The sequence below is a fragment of the Alexandromys fortis genome, unplaced genomic scaffold (assembly GCF_014885135.2).
Source record: "Alexandromys fortis isolate MF-2015 unplaced genomic scaffold, M_Fortis_MF-2015_v1.1 scaffold_351, whole genome shotgun sequence".
In the NCBI taxonomy this organism is placed as follows: domain Eukaryota; kingdom Metazoa; phylum Chordata; class Mammalia; order Rodentia; family Cricetidae; genus Alexandromys; species Alexandromys fortis.
In genome coordinates, this window is record NW_026068251.1 from 513,377 (window position 1) to 531,673 (window position 18,297).

The 18,297-nt window shown below is 39.4% G+C and overlaps 3 protein-coding genes across 6 annotated transcripts in view; 1 reads left to right on the forward strand and 2 right to left on the reverse strand.

Annotated features, from left to right (window-relative positions):
* LOC126494187 (zinc finger protein 54-like) overlaps positions 1-1,474 on the forward strand; it is a 36,003-nt gene extending 34,529 nt beyond the window's left edge. Inside the window, exon 5 of the mRNA XM_050131446.1 lies at positions 66-1,474. The gene's annotated coding sequence lies outside the window, so the exon portion shown is untranslated. The remainder of the gene's footprint in view (positions 1-65) is intronic.
* Positions 1-18,297, reverse strand: part of LOC126494175 (zinc finger protein 54-like) — a 227,931-nt gene that overhangs the window by 115,073 nt on the left and 94,561 nt on the right. The gene's annotated exons all lie outside the window — the stretch shown is intronic.
* On the reverse strand, positions 1,581-18,261 carry LOC126494193 (zinc finger protein 54-like). The gene is made up of 4 exons (XM_050131454.1): positions 15,237-18,261; positions 12,582-12,664; positions 10,046-10,172; positions 1,581-8,138 (listed from the first exon to the last, which is right to left on the reverse strand). Exons 2-4 carry the CDS (start codon positions 12,585-12,587, stop codon positions 6,826-6,828), a joined length of 1,446 nt encoding a protein of 481 aa, XP_049987411.1. The 5' UTR covers positions 12,588-12,664; positions 15,237-18,261; the 3' UTR covers positions 1,581-6,825.

Sequence of the window (18,297 nt, forward strand, 5' to 3'; positions counted from 1 at the left end):
AAGATTTGTTACTCATATTGGTTTAATAAAAAGCTGATTTGCCAGTATCCAGCCAGGAAGTACAGGTAAGGCAACCAGGCTAGGAAAATTCAGGGAAGCGAAAAGGCTCAGTCTGCAGACATCTACCAGGTGTGGAGCAAGCAAGATGAGAATGGCTTACTGATAAAAGGTACAAACTCACATGGCTAAACATAGATAATAATTATGGGTTAATTCAAGCTCTAAATGCTAGTTAATAATAAGCCTAAACAAATAGGACAAACAGTTTATAATTTAAAAAAAAGAGTCACCATGACCACAGCAGATCTTATAAAAGAAAACTTCTAACTGGGGCTTATTTACAGTTCAGAGGTTTAGTTCATTATCATCATGGAAGTAAACATAGTGGATATCTGGATCAACTGGCAACAGGACGAGAGTACCACAATGGGTGGGGCTTTAGGATTTGAGACCTCAAAGAACACCCCTAATGACACACTGATTTCAACAAGGTCACACCGCCTAATAGTGCCACTCCTTGTTTTCAATGTGGCATGACAGGACAGGTGAGAAGGGATTGTAGAAATAATGTCTCCTCTAGGAATGGCAAAAATAAAAAGTATCAATCTTCTGGATTATGTTGAAGGCGTGGCAAAGGTCGACATTGGACCAATGAATCCAGATCAACAAAAGACAGACAGGGCAACCCAATACCATTGGGAAACTCCTTGGGGGACCTCTCACAGGCCCCCAAGTCAAATGTGGTCCAGTCATTTCCATTCACTGTGGAGGACATGTCTCACCAGAAAAACTTTAAAATGCAATGTCTGCTGCAAAAAACCATACAGTTCTGGATGATGGAATAAACATAGAGGATGAATCAAAAATTCCAATAAGAAATAGGAAACTTATATTCTGGCAGACTTCTTTAAATGATCAAAGACCAAAGCTAAGAGTGCATATAAATAACATTGTAGTTAAGGGATTACTAGACACAGTTGCAGATGAATCATTACTCCAGAATCTTGGCATCCAATCTGGCCTCTTCAAAAAGGCAGATGTTCCTCATCAGAGCAACGGACTGAGCCCCCAAGGTCCAGTTGAAGAGCAGAAGGAGGGAGGTGAGCAAGAAAGTGTGGACCGTGATGGGTTGGTCCACCCACTGAGACAGTGTGCCTGTTCTAAGGGGAGCTCACCAAATCCAGCTGGACTGGGACTGAATGAGCATGCTATAAAACCAGACTCTCTGAAGAGTCTGGGGGCTGACTGAGAAGACATTGATAAAGGCACTGGGACTTATTTCTATTGCATGTACTGGCTTTTTGGGACCCTAGTCTATTTGGATGCAAAGCTTCCTAGGCCTGTATGTAGGGGGGGAGGGCCTTGGACTTCCCACAGGGAAGGGTTCCCTGCCCTCTCTTAAGGAGGGAGGTGGAGGGAGAAGAGTGAATGGTGGAGTGGGAGGGGAATGGGAGGAGGGGAGGAAGTGTAAATTTTTGAATGGAAAAATAAAAAATAATTAATTAATTAATTAAAAAAGAATCAGGAAAAGGAAAAAAGGGCAGATGTTCAATTCCAAGGAATTGGAATTCTTTTTCAAGTGAAACAAAGCATGAGATGGTTGGATGCATAAGGCAAAAAGAACAGAGAGGAAAGTTGAGGGCATATGTGGCTAATATCACAGTGAATTCATGGGGTTGTGACCTGCTGCAGCAATGGAATATACAGATTAACATTCCTGAAGTTGCAGAAACTTATGTTTCTGGGAAGGATATTATAAAGTACTACACACAAATGTCACCAGCCATTCAGGCTGTACAAGAACCCAAAGAAACCAGCAAACATTTAGAGTTACCAACAGTCCTACCTTTAAAATTGTTAACTGAGAAACCAATATGGGTCAAACAATGACCATTAACAGAAGACAAACAGCAGGCTTTAGAACAGCTGCTACAGGAACAGCTAGATGCTAACCATATTGAAGAATCACCCAGCCCTTGGAATTTTCCTGTATTTGTTGTTTAAAAGAAATCTGGAAAATGGAGAATGGTAACAGATCTAAGAGCTGTCAACAAGGTAATTCATGGGCCCTCTACAATTCCTCTGCCTTGTCTATTACCAAAAGGATGGCCACTTATAACTATTGATTTAAAAGACTGTTTCTTCACTATACCTTTACAAGAAAAGGATAGAGAAAAATTTGCTTTCATAGTGCTTACTTATAATAATCCTCAACCTAGTAGGAGTTAACAGTGGACCATCTTCCCGCAAGGAATGCTCAACAGCCCCACACTGTGCCATAGGAAATAATACATAAAAAATTTCCTAAATCTGCAATTTACCATTACACAGATGATATTTTGTTATTTGATTCAAACACAAATACTTTAGAGAGAATGTTTGAAGAAATAAAGTTCTGCCAAAATGGGGATTATAAATTTCTCCTGAAAAAGTACAAAGAGGAAATTCTGTAAATTATCTAGGTTATAAAATAGGTTTACTACAGAGCTACACTACTGAAAATAGCCCGTTATTGGCATAAAAACAGATAGGAAGACCAATGGAATTGAATCGAAGACCCAGATATTAATCCACACACCTTCAAACAGCTGATTTTTAACAAATAAGCAAAAAATATCAAATGGAAAAAAGAAAGCATATTTGACAAATGGTGCTGGCATAACTAGATATCAACATGTAGAAGAATAAAAATAGACCCATATCTATCACCATACACAAAACTCAAGTACAAATGGATCAAAGACCTCAACATAAAGCCAACCACACTGAACTTTATAGAAGAGAAAGAGGGAAGTACACTTGAACACATTGGCACAGGAGACCACTTCCTAAATAGAACCCCAGCAGCACAGACACTGAGAGAAACAATTAATAAATGAGACCTCCTGAAACTGAAAAGCTTCTGTAAAGCAAAGGACACGGTCAACAAGAAAAATGACAGCCTACAGAATAGGAAAAGACCTTCACTAACCCCACATCAGACAGAGGTCTGATCTCCAAAATATACAAAGAACTCAAAAAAATTGCCATCAAAAGAACAAACAATCCAATAAAAAAATGGAGTACAGAGATAAACAGAGAACTCTAAACAGAAGAATCTAAAATGGCTGAAAGACACTTAAGGAAATGTTCTACATCCTTTTGACAAAGAGCTGCACCTTGACCACTGAGAAAATGCATGGTGTTCAGATAGGACAAGCAGGATACAAGAAAAAAGACTGTCGAATCTTGCCAAGTTAGGGTAAGATGGTTTTGAAAAATCATCCTGCCTCTGAAAATGGTCTGTCAGTTGGTCTAGACCTTAACCAAAGTTGGTTGCTCCAAACATTGCAAATAAGACTTTGTGTGATTGCCCCAGTACCCAGTTGTCTTTCTCATTTCTTGTACATTTAGGAAGTTGCCTGATTACTCTTCCCGTTTACCTAAGTAATATTATTTTCCTTCTCAGTCTTCAATGTGGTTGAAGACTAAATAGTCATAGCTATTTTCCTCTCATGACTTGACCAAGTTATTTCTACTAGAAAACTTAAACATTTAGCATATGTTTCTTGCTTGATTTTGTTTATGCTGGTTGTAATTCTAATTTTTATACTTTATATTTGTTCTTATTTTATATAGTTTTGTTGCCTTGAAGTTCTTGGTCACAGTTAACAAGAGACTTCCAAACATTGCAGGATATTGCTGTTACCCATGGTTGCCTCTCAGAGGCATAACTTGAATTTCTAGTGTTGAAGAAGACACAAACTTCAGACACAAATCCTAGAGGTCTCCAGATGGAACTGACTGAAAAGTCACCTCACTGAGGACTAGCTTTCATGGTACCAGAAGCCAACATTCAACCTTCCAGAGGAGGGAGCCAACAGTCAATAAAATTCAAGGACTAGAAATTTGCATTATGTTGTTAAATAAGTTTCATAGGTACCATACTTGAACAAGACTAGAAATGAATGTACAGTGCATTCTAACAAAATAATCTCAACTTTTTATCAATATAAAAGAATCCAAGCCAATGTACAATATTTACAATGGGTTTTTGATCCTACTTCACCTATTGGTTTTGTGGGAGCCTAGGTAGTTTGGATGCTCACCTTACTAGACCTGGATGAAGGTGGGTGGTCCTTGGACTTCCCACAGGGCAGGGAACCCTGATTGCTCTTTGGGCTGACAAGGAAGGGGGACTTGATTGGGGGAGGGGGAGGGAAAGGGGAGGCAGCGGTGGGGAAGAGACAGAAATCATTAATTAATTAATAAAGAAATAAATAAATTTAAAAAAGTAGATTCCCTTCAACTTTGTCTTTCAGGATTGTTCCTAAAAGGAGTTGTAATGCTGCAGCTGTCCACTTCTGGTGGTGCATATATAATGTGCAGAGCCATCAGAAACTAGGCCATAGTCTTTTTTTTTTTTCCTCAGTCAACCATTCATTTGGCACACACTATGAGGCTACAAGTGAATGCTTGGAGGCAGACAATATTCCAACAGGAATAGAAAAAGTAGATATTTGGAAAACTTCATATAACATGTGTTATAAAGGATTTGGGCATTGGATATGTGTTAAATCTTTAACTGGGGATGGAACACAGAGAAGGGATGAGGAGTAGGTGGGTCAACCAAAGTAAAAATTTGTGTAGAAACCTTATGAAATCCCCTTATCTTACAAATTAGTAAAGGTGTCCCACATGGGTAAATAATTTTGCTCCCAAACACTAGGGTTATTTAGTGGAACTCTCTGTACCAGATACTGGTTATTTGCCTAGGATTAACTGGTCAGGGAGGCCCCATTGTCACCATAAACTAAACAGGTCATTCCAAGTGCTCTTGATCAGACAACATAAGTACATGGTGTAGCTGATGACACCAAACACTTTGGCACTGCAAGACAGAGAGCAACATTGAACATACCAGGCAAAATTCCCTGCTGGCCAGTCTTTGTGGCACTGTAAGGGCCTGTGAATGCTGTTCTCACAGAAATGATGTCAGTGGTCTTCCTTAGCCCTGGACCACACATGTTACAATAAAAACTTGCCAGCCAAGATGTGGGTGCAAAACTGGCACCAATATTAATGGACATAAACAAAGTTTCTCTTGATTGGATTTCAAACCTGTACCACAGAGAGGAATTCATGCCATGGTAAAACAAAAAACAAAAACATTGGAACCTATAGGTTGTAGGTTGTAACTCGATTAATGTTTTGATTAACAATCATAACCATTATTCTGCCATCTAAATATTCATGTTTAAGATAACTTCATACTATTCTCAACATAGGTGAAAGAAGTTTTCTCCTGCAATAGGTAGTGGGAATGCAGAGATTAATAACTATTCGAGACTAAGAAAAAGCAACTGTGTAAGATTGGGGTAATCACCATTTCAACATAGTTGAGGGGGGTCCTACAGGTCTCCTTTACGTCAGAGAAGGTGTACTGGCAGGTAACAGAAGTTATATCATTTTATTATAGAGTTTCAAGTAAATTCTTCCCAAGTTTTCTTCAGTAGTTCAAAATGAAGTCCTGCATCTGGTCAGGATTTCTTTCTTGATCTTATTTTGGTTTTTCAAGATAGGATTTCCTATATAGCTCTGGCTGATTTGGAATTTGCAATGTAGAAAATGCTGCCCTAGCAGTCACAGGAATACACCTTTTTATGCTTCCAGAGAGCTGAGATGGTGTATCACAATCCTTAGCCTTTGGGAACGTCCAAGTTGTATGTCAGCATTCCGGTGGTGTCACAATTACAGCCTACATCTTCACAGTTAGTTCCTTTCTTGCTATTTGTATGGTCTGACTCTAGCATGAAGAACTGGAAGGTGAATAAAACAATTTATCAGTGTTTTCTTTAATTGTGAATTTTCTTTTATCTCTGCAATTTCAGCAGTATGTGAAGGGTTTGTCAAATTCAAGGCATTTAGGGAGGTATAATTTCCAATTGACAGACATGGGGAGTCTATACTCTCTTTTTTTGGTTCTCAGAAGTATGAGTTTTGTAGTATATAGCAAAATTGGAAAGTAAACAAAAGGTTTTGTGATATTTTCTATGTAATTCTATTAGAATTTTGTTGTTGTTTTCTTTTGACAAAGAGGTTGTGAAGTCTGAGCTGTCCTGAAACTCAGCATGAAGTTGAAGATGTTCTCTGACTCACAGATATCATTTTACCTCTGCATCCTGAGTGCACCACCACACCTGGCAGTAATATGATTTTTTGATTGTAGAACAAGATAAATGTTTTTATTACATTTTTTTTTTTAAACCAGGGGCCACAGCCATGGCTAAGTAGGTAAGAGCATTGGTTGCTCTTCCTGAAGAACAGTGTTCATTGCCGACACAGGCATGGCAGTCCCCAGTGGTCTGTAATTCCAGCTTCAGGGGATCAGATGACCCCTTCTGTAGTACATCAGGCATACACATAGTGCACAGACTAACTGCAGGCAAAGCATGCATACATGTTTAAAAAAATAAAAAGCTTTCCCATTATTGCATTTGCATTCAGAATTGTATTTTAATATAATCTCTAGGATATTCTTAAAATGTAAAAGTTCCCTAAAGACTTTCACAAGTTTCTTATCTTTATGTTCCTATTTTGCATACTGTTATGATCTATAAGAAGGGAATACCAGAAAATGCTATGTTACATTTTTCAAATGGTATGTTTCTCTCCATTACGAATTTTCTCCTATCTCCTAAGATCTGAAATCTGGACAGAGGATCCATCCTCCTAAGATCTGAAATCTGGACAGAGGATGCATCTGTCTTTGTGTGGTTTCTCTCCATTATGGATTTTCTGATGTCTCCTTAAACCAGAAGAGTAGGTAAAAGAGTTGCCACATTCCTAACAATTGTAAGTTCTCTGTCCAGTAATAAGTCTATGACGTTTTCTACGTTTTGAGTCGTGGGTAAAGGACTTGTCACATTCCGTATGTTTGTAATGTCTCTCTCCAGTGTGAACTCTCCGATGTCTTCTAAGATTTGCGCAAAGGGTAAAGGATCTGCCACATTCCACACATTTGTAAGGTTTCTCCCCAGTATGAACTCTCTGATGTCTTTTAAGATCTGAGCAATTGGTAAAGGCTTTGTCACATTCCTTACAACTGTATGGTCTTTCTCCAGTATGAATTCTCTGATGTATTCTAAGACTTACAACATGGGTAAAGGACATGGCACAGTGTTTGCATTTGTGAAGTTTCTCTCCAGTATGACTTCTCTGGTGTTCTCTAAAATATGAGCAGCTAGTAAAAGACTTGTCACATTCTTTACATTTGTAAGGTTTCTCCCCAGTGTGAATGCTCTGGTGTCTTTTAAGATGTGAGCAAGTGGTAAAGGATTTGTCGCATTCCTTACAACTGTAAGGTCTCTCTCCAGTATGAACTCTCTGATGTACTTTAAGACTTACAGTATGGGTAAATGATTTGTCACAGTCTTTGCATCTGTAAAGTTTCTCTCCAATATGAATTTTTTGATGTGTCCTTAAACCGGAAGATTGGGCAAAAGATTTGCCACATTCCTGACAAATGTATGGTCTCTCTCCAGTATGAACTCTCTGATGTGTTCTAAGATGTGAATCCCGGGCAAAGGACTTGTCACACTCCATACATTTGTAAGGTTTCTCTCCAGTATGAATTTTCTGATGTCTTTTAAGGGTTGAGTTCAAGGTAAAGAATTTGTCACATACCTCACATTTGTAAGGTCTTTCACCAGCATGGATTCTGTAATGCCTGTTAAGATGAGATAATTCAAGAAAAGAATTTCCACATTCTTTGCATTTGTAAGTTTTTTCCCCAGTATGAAGTGTTTGATGCATTTTAAGACCTGCATGCTGGATAAAGGATTTTTCACAAATGATATAATTGCAGGATTTAATTCCAGGATGAATTCTTTGATGTAGAGTGAGGCTTGAGGCAGTGTGGACAAATTTCTTAAATTTCCCACGATGGTGTGGTGTCTCTCTAATATAGACTGGTTGTTGCAAAAAACTGCATGCAGAGCTGAAATAGTCATATTCTTCCTGACTGTGCTCTTTGTTTGCAGTATAGAGTCTCTCATCTTGAGTAATGTTGGAACACAAATTTAATGATTTCTCAAGGTCTTTAGACTGCTTTCCAATCTTCACATGTTGATGGACAGGATCACATATGCAATAGTTCTCTGAAAATGAGTACAATTCAGATTAACAAAGCTTGTTCCAATTATATACATATGATAAATGACTTCTCCTTAAGTTCTCCTTTAAAATAAGTCAACTTGCATATTTATATATGTATATATATGTATTTATTTATAAAGAAATTTAAATATATATGTTCACAGTAATGGACATTCACCATAATTGTATGGATTCTCACAAAAACAGCATGACAGCCTTTAAAGGTCAGTGATTTATAACAGATCTTTATCAAAAATCTCTAAGTGGGAAAAAGATAGAAAAAAATAACTGAGGGTCATGAACTAACTTTGGGATAGAGGTCCCTGAGTGGATGTATTTAGAATATATACCACTATCTTTAAATATTTCTTCTCAGAAATTGATGAAGAAGAATTTAAAACAAACCCAGGTTTACAGTGCTTGTACGTACTACGTGATGGGCAATGTAGAGGGATATTCAGAAGACCCAATTCCTTTTAAGATTAAAGTCTTACTCAAAAGTATCACAGGGTTTACTTTTCTTTCTAGAAAAACACAATAGATTCTTCAAAAGGAATGGATGCAAAGACAATATTCTGCCAGACATTAGAGGTTCTAGATTGTGTGAGGCAGGGATGTCATGGGACGTTATTGCTTTTTTTTCTATCCTCCACTGCCTGAGCTCTACACACTGCTGTGTTTCTTAACTTTCCTCATAGAGTTATTCTCAAGTCCACTCTGTACATTGACTTCTGAGATTATTTCTCAGAAGGGTGTCTGAGTGCTTTCCACTGGCAAGAAAATAAAGGATGTAATATGACGATACATATACAAGGAAGGAAATTACAGAATAATCCTACTTCATAAACTCACGTTAGACTTAAAATTTTGTCAAATCATGCAGATCTGATTTCAGCATAGACAGTAAAACTGCATTTTGTACTAGAATTAAGTCACCATAATTCAGATGTAATAAGACACAATACCTTCTAACAGTTATTACAACAGGCAGGATGCATCCTGGGGCCAGGACACTATACTAAGTTAAATGATCAGAAATCCTTTCAAGTGGAATTGAACATCACAAAAACATTCTCAGCTCTTGCTTTCTCCTTCACTTAAGTCATCACTGTTGTCCCACTCATTGACTAGCCCATTCTAGTTATGGCAACTCTCTCCTCTTCACATTCCAGGTGATCATTATTGCACACAATAATCCACATGTTCTTTCAGGTAGCCATGCTAGAATTTTAGAAAGAATACAAAGTCTATAGTAGTTCTGTGCTGAGAACATAAAAATAAAAAGCAGAAGCTGGGTGGTGGTGGTGCAGTCTTTAATCCTAGCACTCGGGAAGCAGAGGGAGCTTAATCTCTGTGAGTTCAAAGTCAGCCTGGTCTATAAGAGCTAGTTTCAGGAAAAGCTCCAAAGCTACAGAGAAACACTGTCTTGAAAAACAAAAACAAACAAAACAAAAACAAAACAAAACACAAAGCAGAAGAATTTAAGCAGGATTTCTCAACTGATAATTATTTTCAAAATCTTCAGGGTATTTAGTATTTTCAGTTTGTATATCTTGAATTTTTCTCAGAATTAAAACCACATCAATTGTAATAAAAGATATGGAGATTTAAGATATTAGTGGAAATAGTATATGCTATTGAGGTTATAGATGAATCTTAGAACCAAAATGAAGACTGAATGAAACCTCTAAAAGTGGAAAATGGAAAGGGAAACCTAAAAAGCATTGAAAAAGTTCTTTCTACTACTTAACATTGCCTTGTCTTCTCTTGGTTTTTGTTTTTTTTTTGTTGTTGTTGTTGTTTGTTTTTCAGGACAGCTTAACACATCCTATGAAGAACATCTTAACATCCTATGAAATCAGAATACACAAAAGATGGGTTCGGAATTCAACAAGCAAAACATTCTCACCCACAAAGATCAGGTTGTTATAATTCTCCAACATCACATCAATGCACAAAGCCCTCTGAGCAGAGTCCAGGCATTCCCACTCCTCCTGTGAGAAGTTCACAGCTACATCCCTGAATGTCAACAGACCCTGAAATAAAAAAGGTACGGTTTAACCATGTGCTACCTGGAAGTGCTTTCCTGGATATATGGAAACAGAATGTGGATAAACGAAGATAATTACTGAAACAGGTGATGTCCAATACAGTCATACTCTATCATGAATGTTCTAACTCTGTGAAAACAGGATGAAATAGTCTTACAAACATATACATGAAACAAGAAATACGGTTAAGGTCTGGAAACCATTATCTATCTGTTACAGATGCCGTGTTTATGTTACACAAGATCACAGCAGACATGTCTCAGAAGGAAAATTCATGAGGAGGAAATGTGCTTCAATTGCTGTACCAGTAGATCATGCCAAAACATTGACGTATATCACTCTTGTGTGTACTTGGGCCTTACATGATTGTATTCTAACAGGCTCAAGTATGATGCTTAAACTCTAAGTACAAAGTCACAACATTAAGGAACAAAAGTGTAGGTAAAGAAGGCAGAATATATGCCTGATTTTAAAGGTAAAGACCTTTTTTTTCATAGTAGCAAGAATTGTAACAGCACTACATACTGTCAATTAATATATAAGATAAGGGTTCTATGGAACTAATTTTATGAGAATTTTTAGGCCACTACAAATTGATAGAAAAATCTGCATCAGCCATATTGCATGTAGTCCATAATTTCCCTAAGAATATGCATAAGCCAAGACAGACAAATAGCCATTCAGAGGTTTTTGAGAATATTTCACTTCACTCCTGAAGAGTAATAAAAATCAAGGGAAGTCTAAAACACATCAAAAAATGTTTAAGCAATAGCTAAGAAAATTTTTATCATTGACATTTTGGATAAAGCTCACAGCAAGAATTTAACAGAAATTAAATTAATTAAATACTGGGGAAATAAAACTACAAATCAACAAATGGGCAAATAAACTAAATAGACACTATTTCAAGACCAAAGACCACTCAAGCGGCCAATAAACATTGCAAAAGCATTCAGGATCCTAAAAAGGCCACCACAGAAATGCAAATTAAAACTACTTGGCAATATACGGCTTCACCCCAAACAGAATAGCTGTCATCAACCAACCCAAGAATAATGTCCAATGACATTTGATCCTAGCATTCTGGATCACATGCCTTTAATACCAGCGGTAGGGAGGTGGAGACAGGAGTGATATGGCTGGAAGGAGAGGAGAAAATAAAGCAGGAAGAGACAGGATCTCAGAGCAGTCTGAGGTTTCATGGAGACAGCATTCAATCTGAAATTTCATCAACAGAGCATTTAGTCTGAGGATCCATAGAAACAGGATCGCCCTTTTGGAACTCTCTAGTGGGTGACTTCTCTTCTTTTCTGATCTTTCAGCATTAACCTCTATATCTGACTCCAGGATTTATTATTAAGACCAAACAGAATTTACACTACAACTCCTCACAAAAGTCATAGATTTTCTAACAAGCTGACCAACACCAAGGGTAAGAAGCATGCTTAGAAGTTGTTGGTCACAGCTGTGCAAAAGACCTCCAAACATTATATGGTATTGCTGTTGCCCATGGTTGCCTCTTAGAGGCAGAAGTTGAGTCCCTAGAGAACTCAAGATGGAACTGACCTTAAAGCTTCATGCCTGGGGACTAGCTTTCATGGTGCCAGAAGGCAACATCCAAGCTTCCAAAGGAGGGAGCCACCCAACAGTCCAACCCAGCTATGACACCTATGAACCACAAAAATTATCCAAACTGAATGACAGCCCTAAGGGTGCAAGAGTCGCACACAAACCTTGGTGGTAACCAACAGCTTCTAGTTGGATTAAGATCATTTCAACGAGAGGAAAAACATGCCTGGAACTGGAAACCTTGTCAGTTTCCCTAGAGCTACTGAAGTCATGGATCTTGGAGGAGAACCTACAACCAGTACTTTACAAAATCAGCATAGGTCCTTACTGCATTCTAAATATTTAGCATAATTTTAGACAGACAATAGGAGACAGTACAGATGGAGTTTAGCAGGATACTTCCTGGTGCTTATCAAAACCATGCTGGCATTATTTTCAGGAATGAAGACAAAAACACTAAAAGGTAGAGAATGTTAGAATACCAAAGCTCAAAAATTCTGAAAACAATAAATAAACTTAGAGGTATTAATTTTCATTGTTTTTATAATATATAAAAATCAAGGAATAAAATTATTTAAAAATGGTATGAAACATAATCAGTGAAGTGAATGAATAAGGACAGCATCAGTCACATGCATAATCAAATAAAATTTTCTTCTGTAGAAAGTCTTCTCATGCTTTTATTTTGAAAATCCAGACATTTTTCTCAGTGGAAGTCTCCAGAATAATTTTGAGTGAAACAGGAAGTGGTAAAACTGATTTCCTATCCCACTTCCTCATTTACTTGATCCCCTTTCCTCCCCTTCACCAGTCCCTCTACCATACCTGCATCCTTAGCTGCTGTCTCCTCTCCTTCCAGGCCCTTTGTTCTGCTGCACAGGTGAGCAGGTATGGGTGATCAGTGAGCCCTGTACATGAGAAAGAGATTCTTCAGGAAGCACATGGATTTCTGACACAGTACTGTGGTGATCTTTTGTTTGTACTCTAACAAATGAAGCCTGCCTGAATATCACAGGGCAGAATTAGCCACTAGTTAACCACAGAGGTCTGGAAACCAGTACAGAGAGGAAGTGATATAGTTGGGCAGAGAGAATATAAGGCAGGAGGCTGAAGATGGATGCTGCAACAATACAGAGAACTTTGGAAGACTGCGCAGGCAGAGAGATGTCTTTGTTAATTCTAGAGTATTGGAAGTCGCTTACAATGCACTTCTTGTTAACTTAGGTAATATATCCTTCTGGGTTCTTTAAAGACAGTTATAGTTTTCCTTAGTTATACTAAAAGATAAATGAGATATGAAATTTTAGACTCACAAATATAAAATAGATGATAGTATATTTTCCTTATTTTTGCCAGATATAAATAGACTAAATATTGTAACTGTAATTCTTGCTTGATACCTGTTTTTGTTATATGTAATTTTACTATGTTAAAGTTAAAAACCTTCCCTTTTAATTAGACAGAAAAGGAGAGATGATGTGGGATGTCCTTCTGTATATGTATTGCTTTTATTGGTTGATGAATACAGTTCTTTGGACCAATTGCTTAGCGGAATAAAGCCATGCAGGAAATCCAAACAAAAATATAGAAAGAGAGTAGGTAGAGTCAGGGGGGTGCCACATAGCTGCAGAAGGCACCTTATCTAGTAAGCCACAGCCTTTCTTTACATCTCTTCCCTCCCCATAGAATTCCTGTTATACCCCTTACTCTGTAGATCAGGATGGCCAGCAACTCCAAGATTCACCTGTCTCTGCCTCCAGAATGCTGGAGTTAAGGGCATGTGCCACTCCCCCAACCAGGTTTATAATGCCCATGCCCTTTTTTTCCCCCTTTTGATTTTTCAAGACAGGGTTTCTCTGTAGCTTTGGAGCCTGTCCTGGAACTAGCTCTTGTAGACCAGGTTGGCCTGAACTCACAGCAATCCAACTGCCTCTGCCTCCTAAGTGCTGGATCAAAGGCATGTGCCACAGCCAACTAGCACTATAATGCCCTTTTTAGCTGTGAAAAGACTGTGACCTAAGACCTTCAAACAACAGACTGTTCATTTTCCTGGTTCTAATCTGTTTATTAAGACTTCAGCACAAAAATACACATTTCTTTTTTCTTGTTTTCTTCTTTTTTGTGAGACAGGATCTCACCATGTAGCTCTGATTGTCCTGGAAGTCACTATGTACATATTACTGGCCTTCAACTCACTGCAATCTGCCTTCCTTTGCTTTCCCACTGCTGGGATTCCAGATGTGTGCCACCAAGCCTGGCAAAGACACTTTTCAGAATGCTGCATTTACATCATAGAGTGCATATGCCTCAGATGAAAGTTAATGGAGGATGAAAAGTTTACTTTTAAACCATATTTCTTTATGCTTATAACCATATCTGTGAAACTTGCAAAACTATATTTCAGATTCAATTCCATCTGCAGGCCATTACGTAGGTTAACAGGCCAGGGGAAAATGACTCCGCCCCTTCCTTCCCCAGAACTCCGAGACTGGTGCAAGTGTTACAGTAGAGAGGAGAGCAACTACCCAATGCAGGCCTTGCAGCTCTGAAGGGAACGGTATCCTGCCAGCTGGGAATCAAGGAATACCACAAAGCCAAACTGAAAAACAAAACTCACAGAGGAGATTTACTGGGAGGGAAAAACACAGCCTCTTCTCTGAGGAGAATCATCAAAGACCTAAGCAGGAAATTGTATTGATATAGTATTTTAGGGGAGGGTGAAGAGGGACAGAGCTTTCCAGGGTGACCTGGGATTGGAGAGAATTTGTGGCCTGATCTTGGGGCAAACTCAGGAATTACTGGAATTTTGTGGCCAGGTATTGGGCATTTCCCCCCCCCCCCGTAAATTGGGGCCTGGTTAGTCTGCCTGAAGGGACTAATAACGGCACTTATGACCCTTAGAGTATTCTGGGGTAATGGGAGCGTAGGGCAGGGTCTAGCCAAGCCTGTGCCTCCAGAGGCTTTCAACCTGGAAAGCAAGCCCCGTGATTAACTGTTAATAGATATCCACCATTTCAGCATTAAGTAATACTTCAGGCCCCCCTGTACATTTCCACCATCACCCTGCACATGATCCAAAGACACTATACAAGCCCAACCTCCGCCCAGCCTTCCACGGTCTCTTTTCCCTTTCAGTGTAGCCACCAGTCTGTTTTTCCCCAATAAATCTCTGGCATTAGGTTTGTTGCATGGTGTGCCTTAGTTGTGTTCCTTCACACCTGACTGCAAAGATGTCCTTGCGCTGAAAAACCCTTCCACGTCCTCTCATGTCTAATATCAAAAAGCTCTGCCGGGATGCTAAGTACCAGGTAGATCACAGAAATTAACAGGGATGATGTAAATTTCGAGAGCTTTGTTCTTACAATCATAAAACGCCTTTGCAAGCATCAACAAATAAATTCAAATATTCTACTCAATTATTTTTATAACACTATTTCGGCGACCAGAGACGATGAATTAAAAACAGGATGCTCCACTGACCTGGGAGGTCCCAGGGCCGCCGGGCTGCGGTTTCCCCACTGCGCTGCTGACTTTCCCAGGCCGCCCCGCGGAGACTGCGGCTCCGGGAGTTTTCGCGTCCCCGCGACACCCGGCAGTGTCCTCCGCTCCCAGGTCTGCACCATTCGATCCCCGACGGTGCAGGTCCCCGAGCAACGACGGGGAACCAGCACTGGGCACTTCAGGCTTCGGCTCTTCCGCCCAATTTTCCAAGCATCAGTAAAGCCGCTTCCCAGCTTCCGCCTGCGTCATGCCTCTAAGCCCTCCCACTACCTCAACAAGGGCCAAAGATCTCCTTCAACCGCTGTTTCCGGGTGAGTGTCTCCGCCCCACTGAACCTCCCGCTGTGTCTCATGCTGCCCTGGACCTGATTTGCACAGCTTGCTGTCAGCCTAAACCAGAACTGAATGTAGGAGGACGCTACATCCCATTACTTGACCCCACAGGGAGTTCTGACCCCTTCAGATAAAAGACAGGCAGCCTAACCTCGACCTGACTACCAGCCTCCCGGGCTGTATAGTTACACCAAACGACAATACGCTAAATTCAGATGCCAGCATCCCATCGCCAACAAAAATATGACAAGTGAAAACCAAAATTTGCAATTGTGCCTTGGATTTAAAAAAAAAAAAAAAAAAGGTGTCTCAAGAAGTCAGGTCAGTCCATCGCTAACATCCCAGGGCTGAGTTCATCCCGCGCTGTTCTGCTCTCACCCCCTAGAAGGTGATCTTGACATTTTATTCACTCAGAAAGGAGTTTGTCTTCTATAATGCATGCTTAAGGTGCTTTGAGATAAATCATAGATTTTTTTTTTAAAACGCAGAGGTGAATGAAGAGTGTCTTGCTGTCCCAGATTCAGAAAATAAAGGAGGTATGTGGTCCCAATCCTAAGAAAGTCTGTGACTGGGACCTTTGAGAAAGAGGAGGAAAGGAAATAAAGGAAAGAGGAGGAAGGGCTGACTCCACACAGCTGCTGTAATCAGTAACCAGCAGCTACCATACTTACCTGCATTGTCCTCGCACTAGATCAAATTAATCTAAGAGAGGGCAAGGCTCATAAGGCCCACTCTTTACCTCTCAAATGTTGGCTATGGATGAATTGTAGGAGAAGAATCACTACATTTAACTGTAGTCCTCTGCTGAGTCCAGCAGGCTCAAACACATACCTCTAAACCCACAGTCTCACACATGGCCCTGGTTAATCTCAGAGGATCCCAAGCAAAATGAATGGAGATGAATACAATGAATTTGTTGGAATTGTGGACCCATAGTAGAGAGGCATGAGGCGAGAGTGGGCAGTATTTAAGGAACATGCTGTGTGTATGTTGTGTCAAATAGTTAATAACACACTTTTTAAATGACCATATTAGTCTGTAATTTCTTTTTGGTTGTATCATTATCTGGTTTTAATGTCAGATAATAGTAAGAGTCAGGAAGTCTTCCTATCTTGTCAAAAAGTATTTAAAGTAGCTTTGCTGTTAGTTCTTTGAAGTTCTGATAGAATCCTGTCAATATGGTCCTGGTGTTGGGTTTTTTTTCGGGGGAGGCATTCCTGGTTCCATCTCATTGCTACTTGTATTTCTACTTACATTATTTATTTCTTCTTGTTTTAGTTTCATATAATATATGCACTCGTCTATTTTAATTAGAGTTTGTAATTTAGTGGTGTTGAAAATTTAATGTTAATAGACAGAAGACCCATTTGTTCACTCATGACTATCAAGTATGTGGTGAAGTTACCTTGGGTAATTGTCAAGACATGATAACAAAAGGTGATGTATAGTTGGGCAAGATCATACAAACCTATGAATCCAGCTCTCAGAATGCAGGAACAAGGAGGTCTCTGAGGTCAAAGCCATCCTGATCTACACAGTGTGTCTTAGGAAGTCAGTAACACACAGAGAGACCCTGTCTCGAAACAAAGAAAACTCTTTCTTGTAGAATAGCTTTTAAGGTACCAGAAGTACAATGTAAGCTTCCAATGGAGGAAGCCAATGAACAGTCCTACCCAGCTATAATGCCCATGACCTACATCAGTGGTCTTCATGGTACAATAACCCTAAGAGTGCAGTAGTGGCAGTCATGCCTTATTGTTAAGCAACAGCTCTCTAATTGGACTAAAGGCTCTTGTAACAAAAATAGAAACCATAACTGGTACTAGACACCTGGCTACCTACTTGGTGCTGGGGAAGTCAAGAATGTTAGAGAAGAACCAAGATCCAGCTCTTTTCTAAACGAGCATAATCCCACAGATAAACGTAGTCTCCACCCTCATCAAGGAAACTTCTCTTTGCAACAGAGTCTGCTAAAAAATAATTACAACTAGTGAAAATCCAGAGTCATGGAGACTAAGCCCAATGGATATATCTACAAAACTCTCCTTTAACCAAGACTCATGGACCATTTTTTTTTGAAAAGGGGGAATAGATATTGTAAGAAACATAGAATCATAGAATTTGCTGAGATTGTAAGGTTGTGTCTCCAGAAGCTACATCCATAAAATTTCACCTACATGACAAACCAAACAGGATCTGAACAAGCTTATAAACTATGGACTTGCTAAAATGGATGAGGAAAGACCCACTGGCCTGAGACCTTTGTACAGTGGAAACAACAGGCAATATGGGAGAATGTTGGGAGCAGCAGAAATAGTCTCTACCAAGGAAGAGCACATCAACTGCGTGTCCAATACCAAATGTTCAGCCTAGAAAACATTCATACAAGTAATGTTATGTGGACTGAGCAGTTTATTTAAGAACTTATGTATGTAGATATACATATATATGCAATATTGCTAATGAAAAAGAGGCTATGAATTTGAAAGAGCAGGGAGGGGTTTAAGGAAGAGTTCGAATGGAGGAAAGTAGGAGGAGAAATGTTCTATTTATATAATGAAGTCGCCGGGCAGTGGTGGCGCACGCCTTTAATCCCAGCACTCGGGAGGCAGAGGCAGGCGGATCTCTAAGAGTTCGAGACCAGCCTGGTCTACAGAGCTAGTTCCATGACAGGCTCCAAAGCCACAGAGAAACCCTGTCTCGAAAAA

Excerpts from the sequence above, each read along its gene's own strand:
- LOC126494193 (XM_050131454.1), bottom strand. Across the intron at positions 8,139-10,045 it reads TAACAACCTGATCTTTGTGG|AGAACTATTGCATATGTGAT; the intron begins GTGAGAATGTTT and ends ACTCATTTTCAG.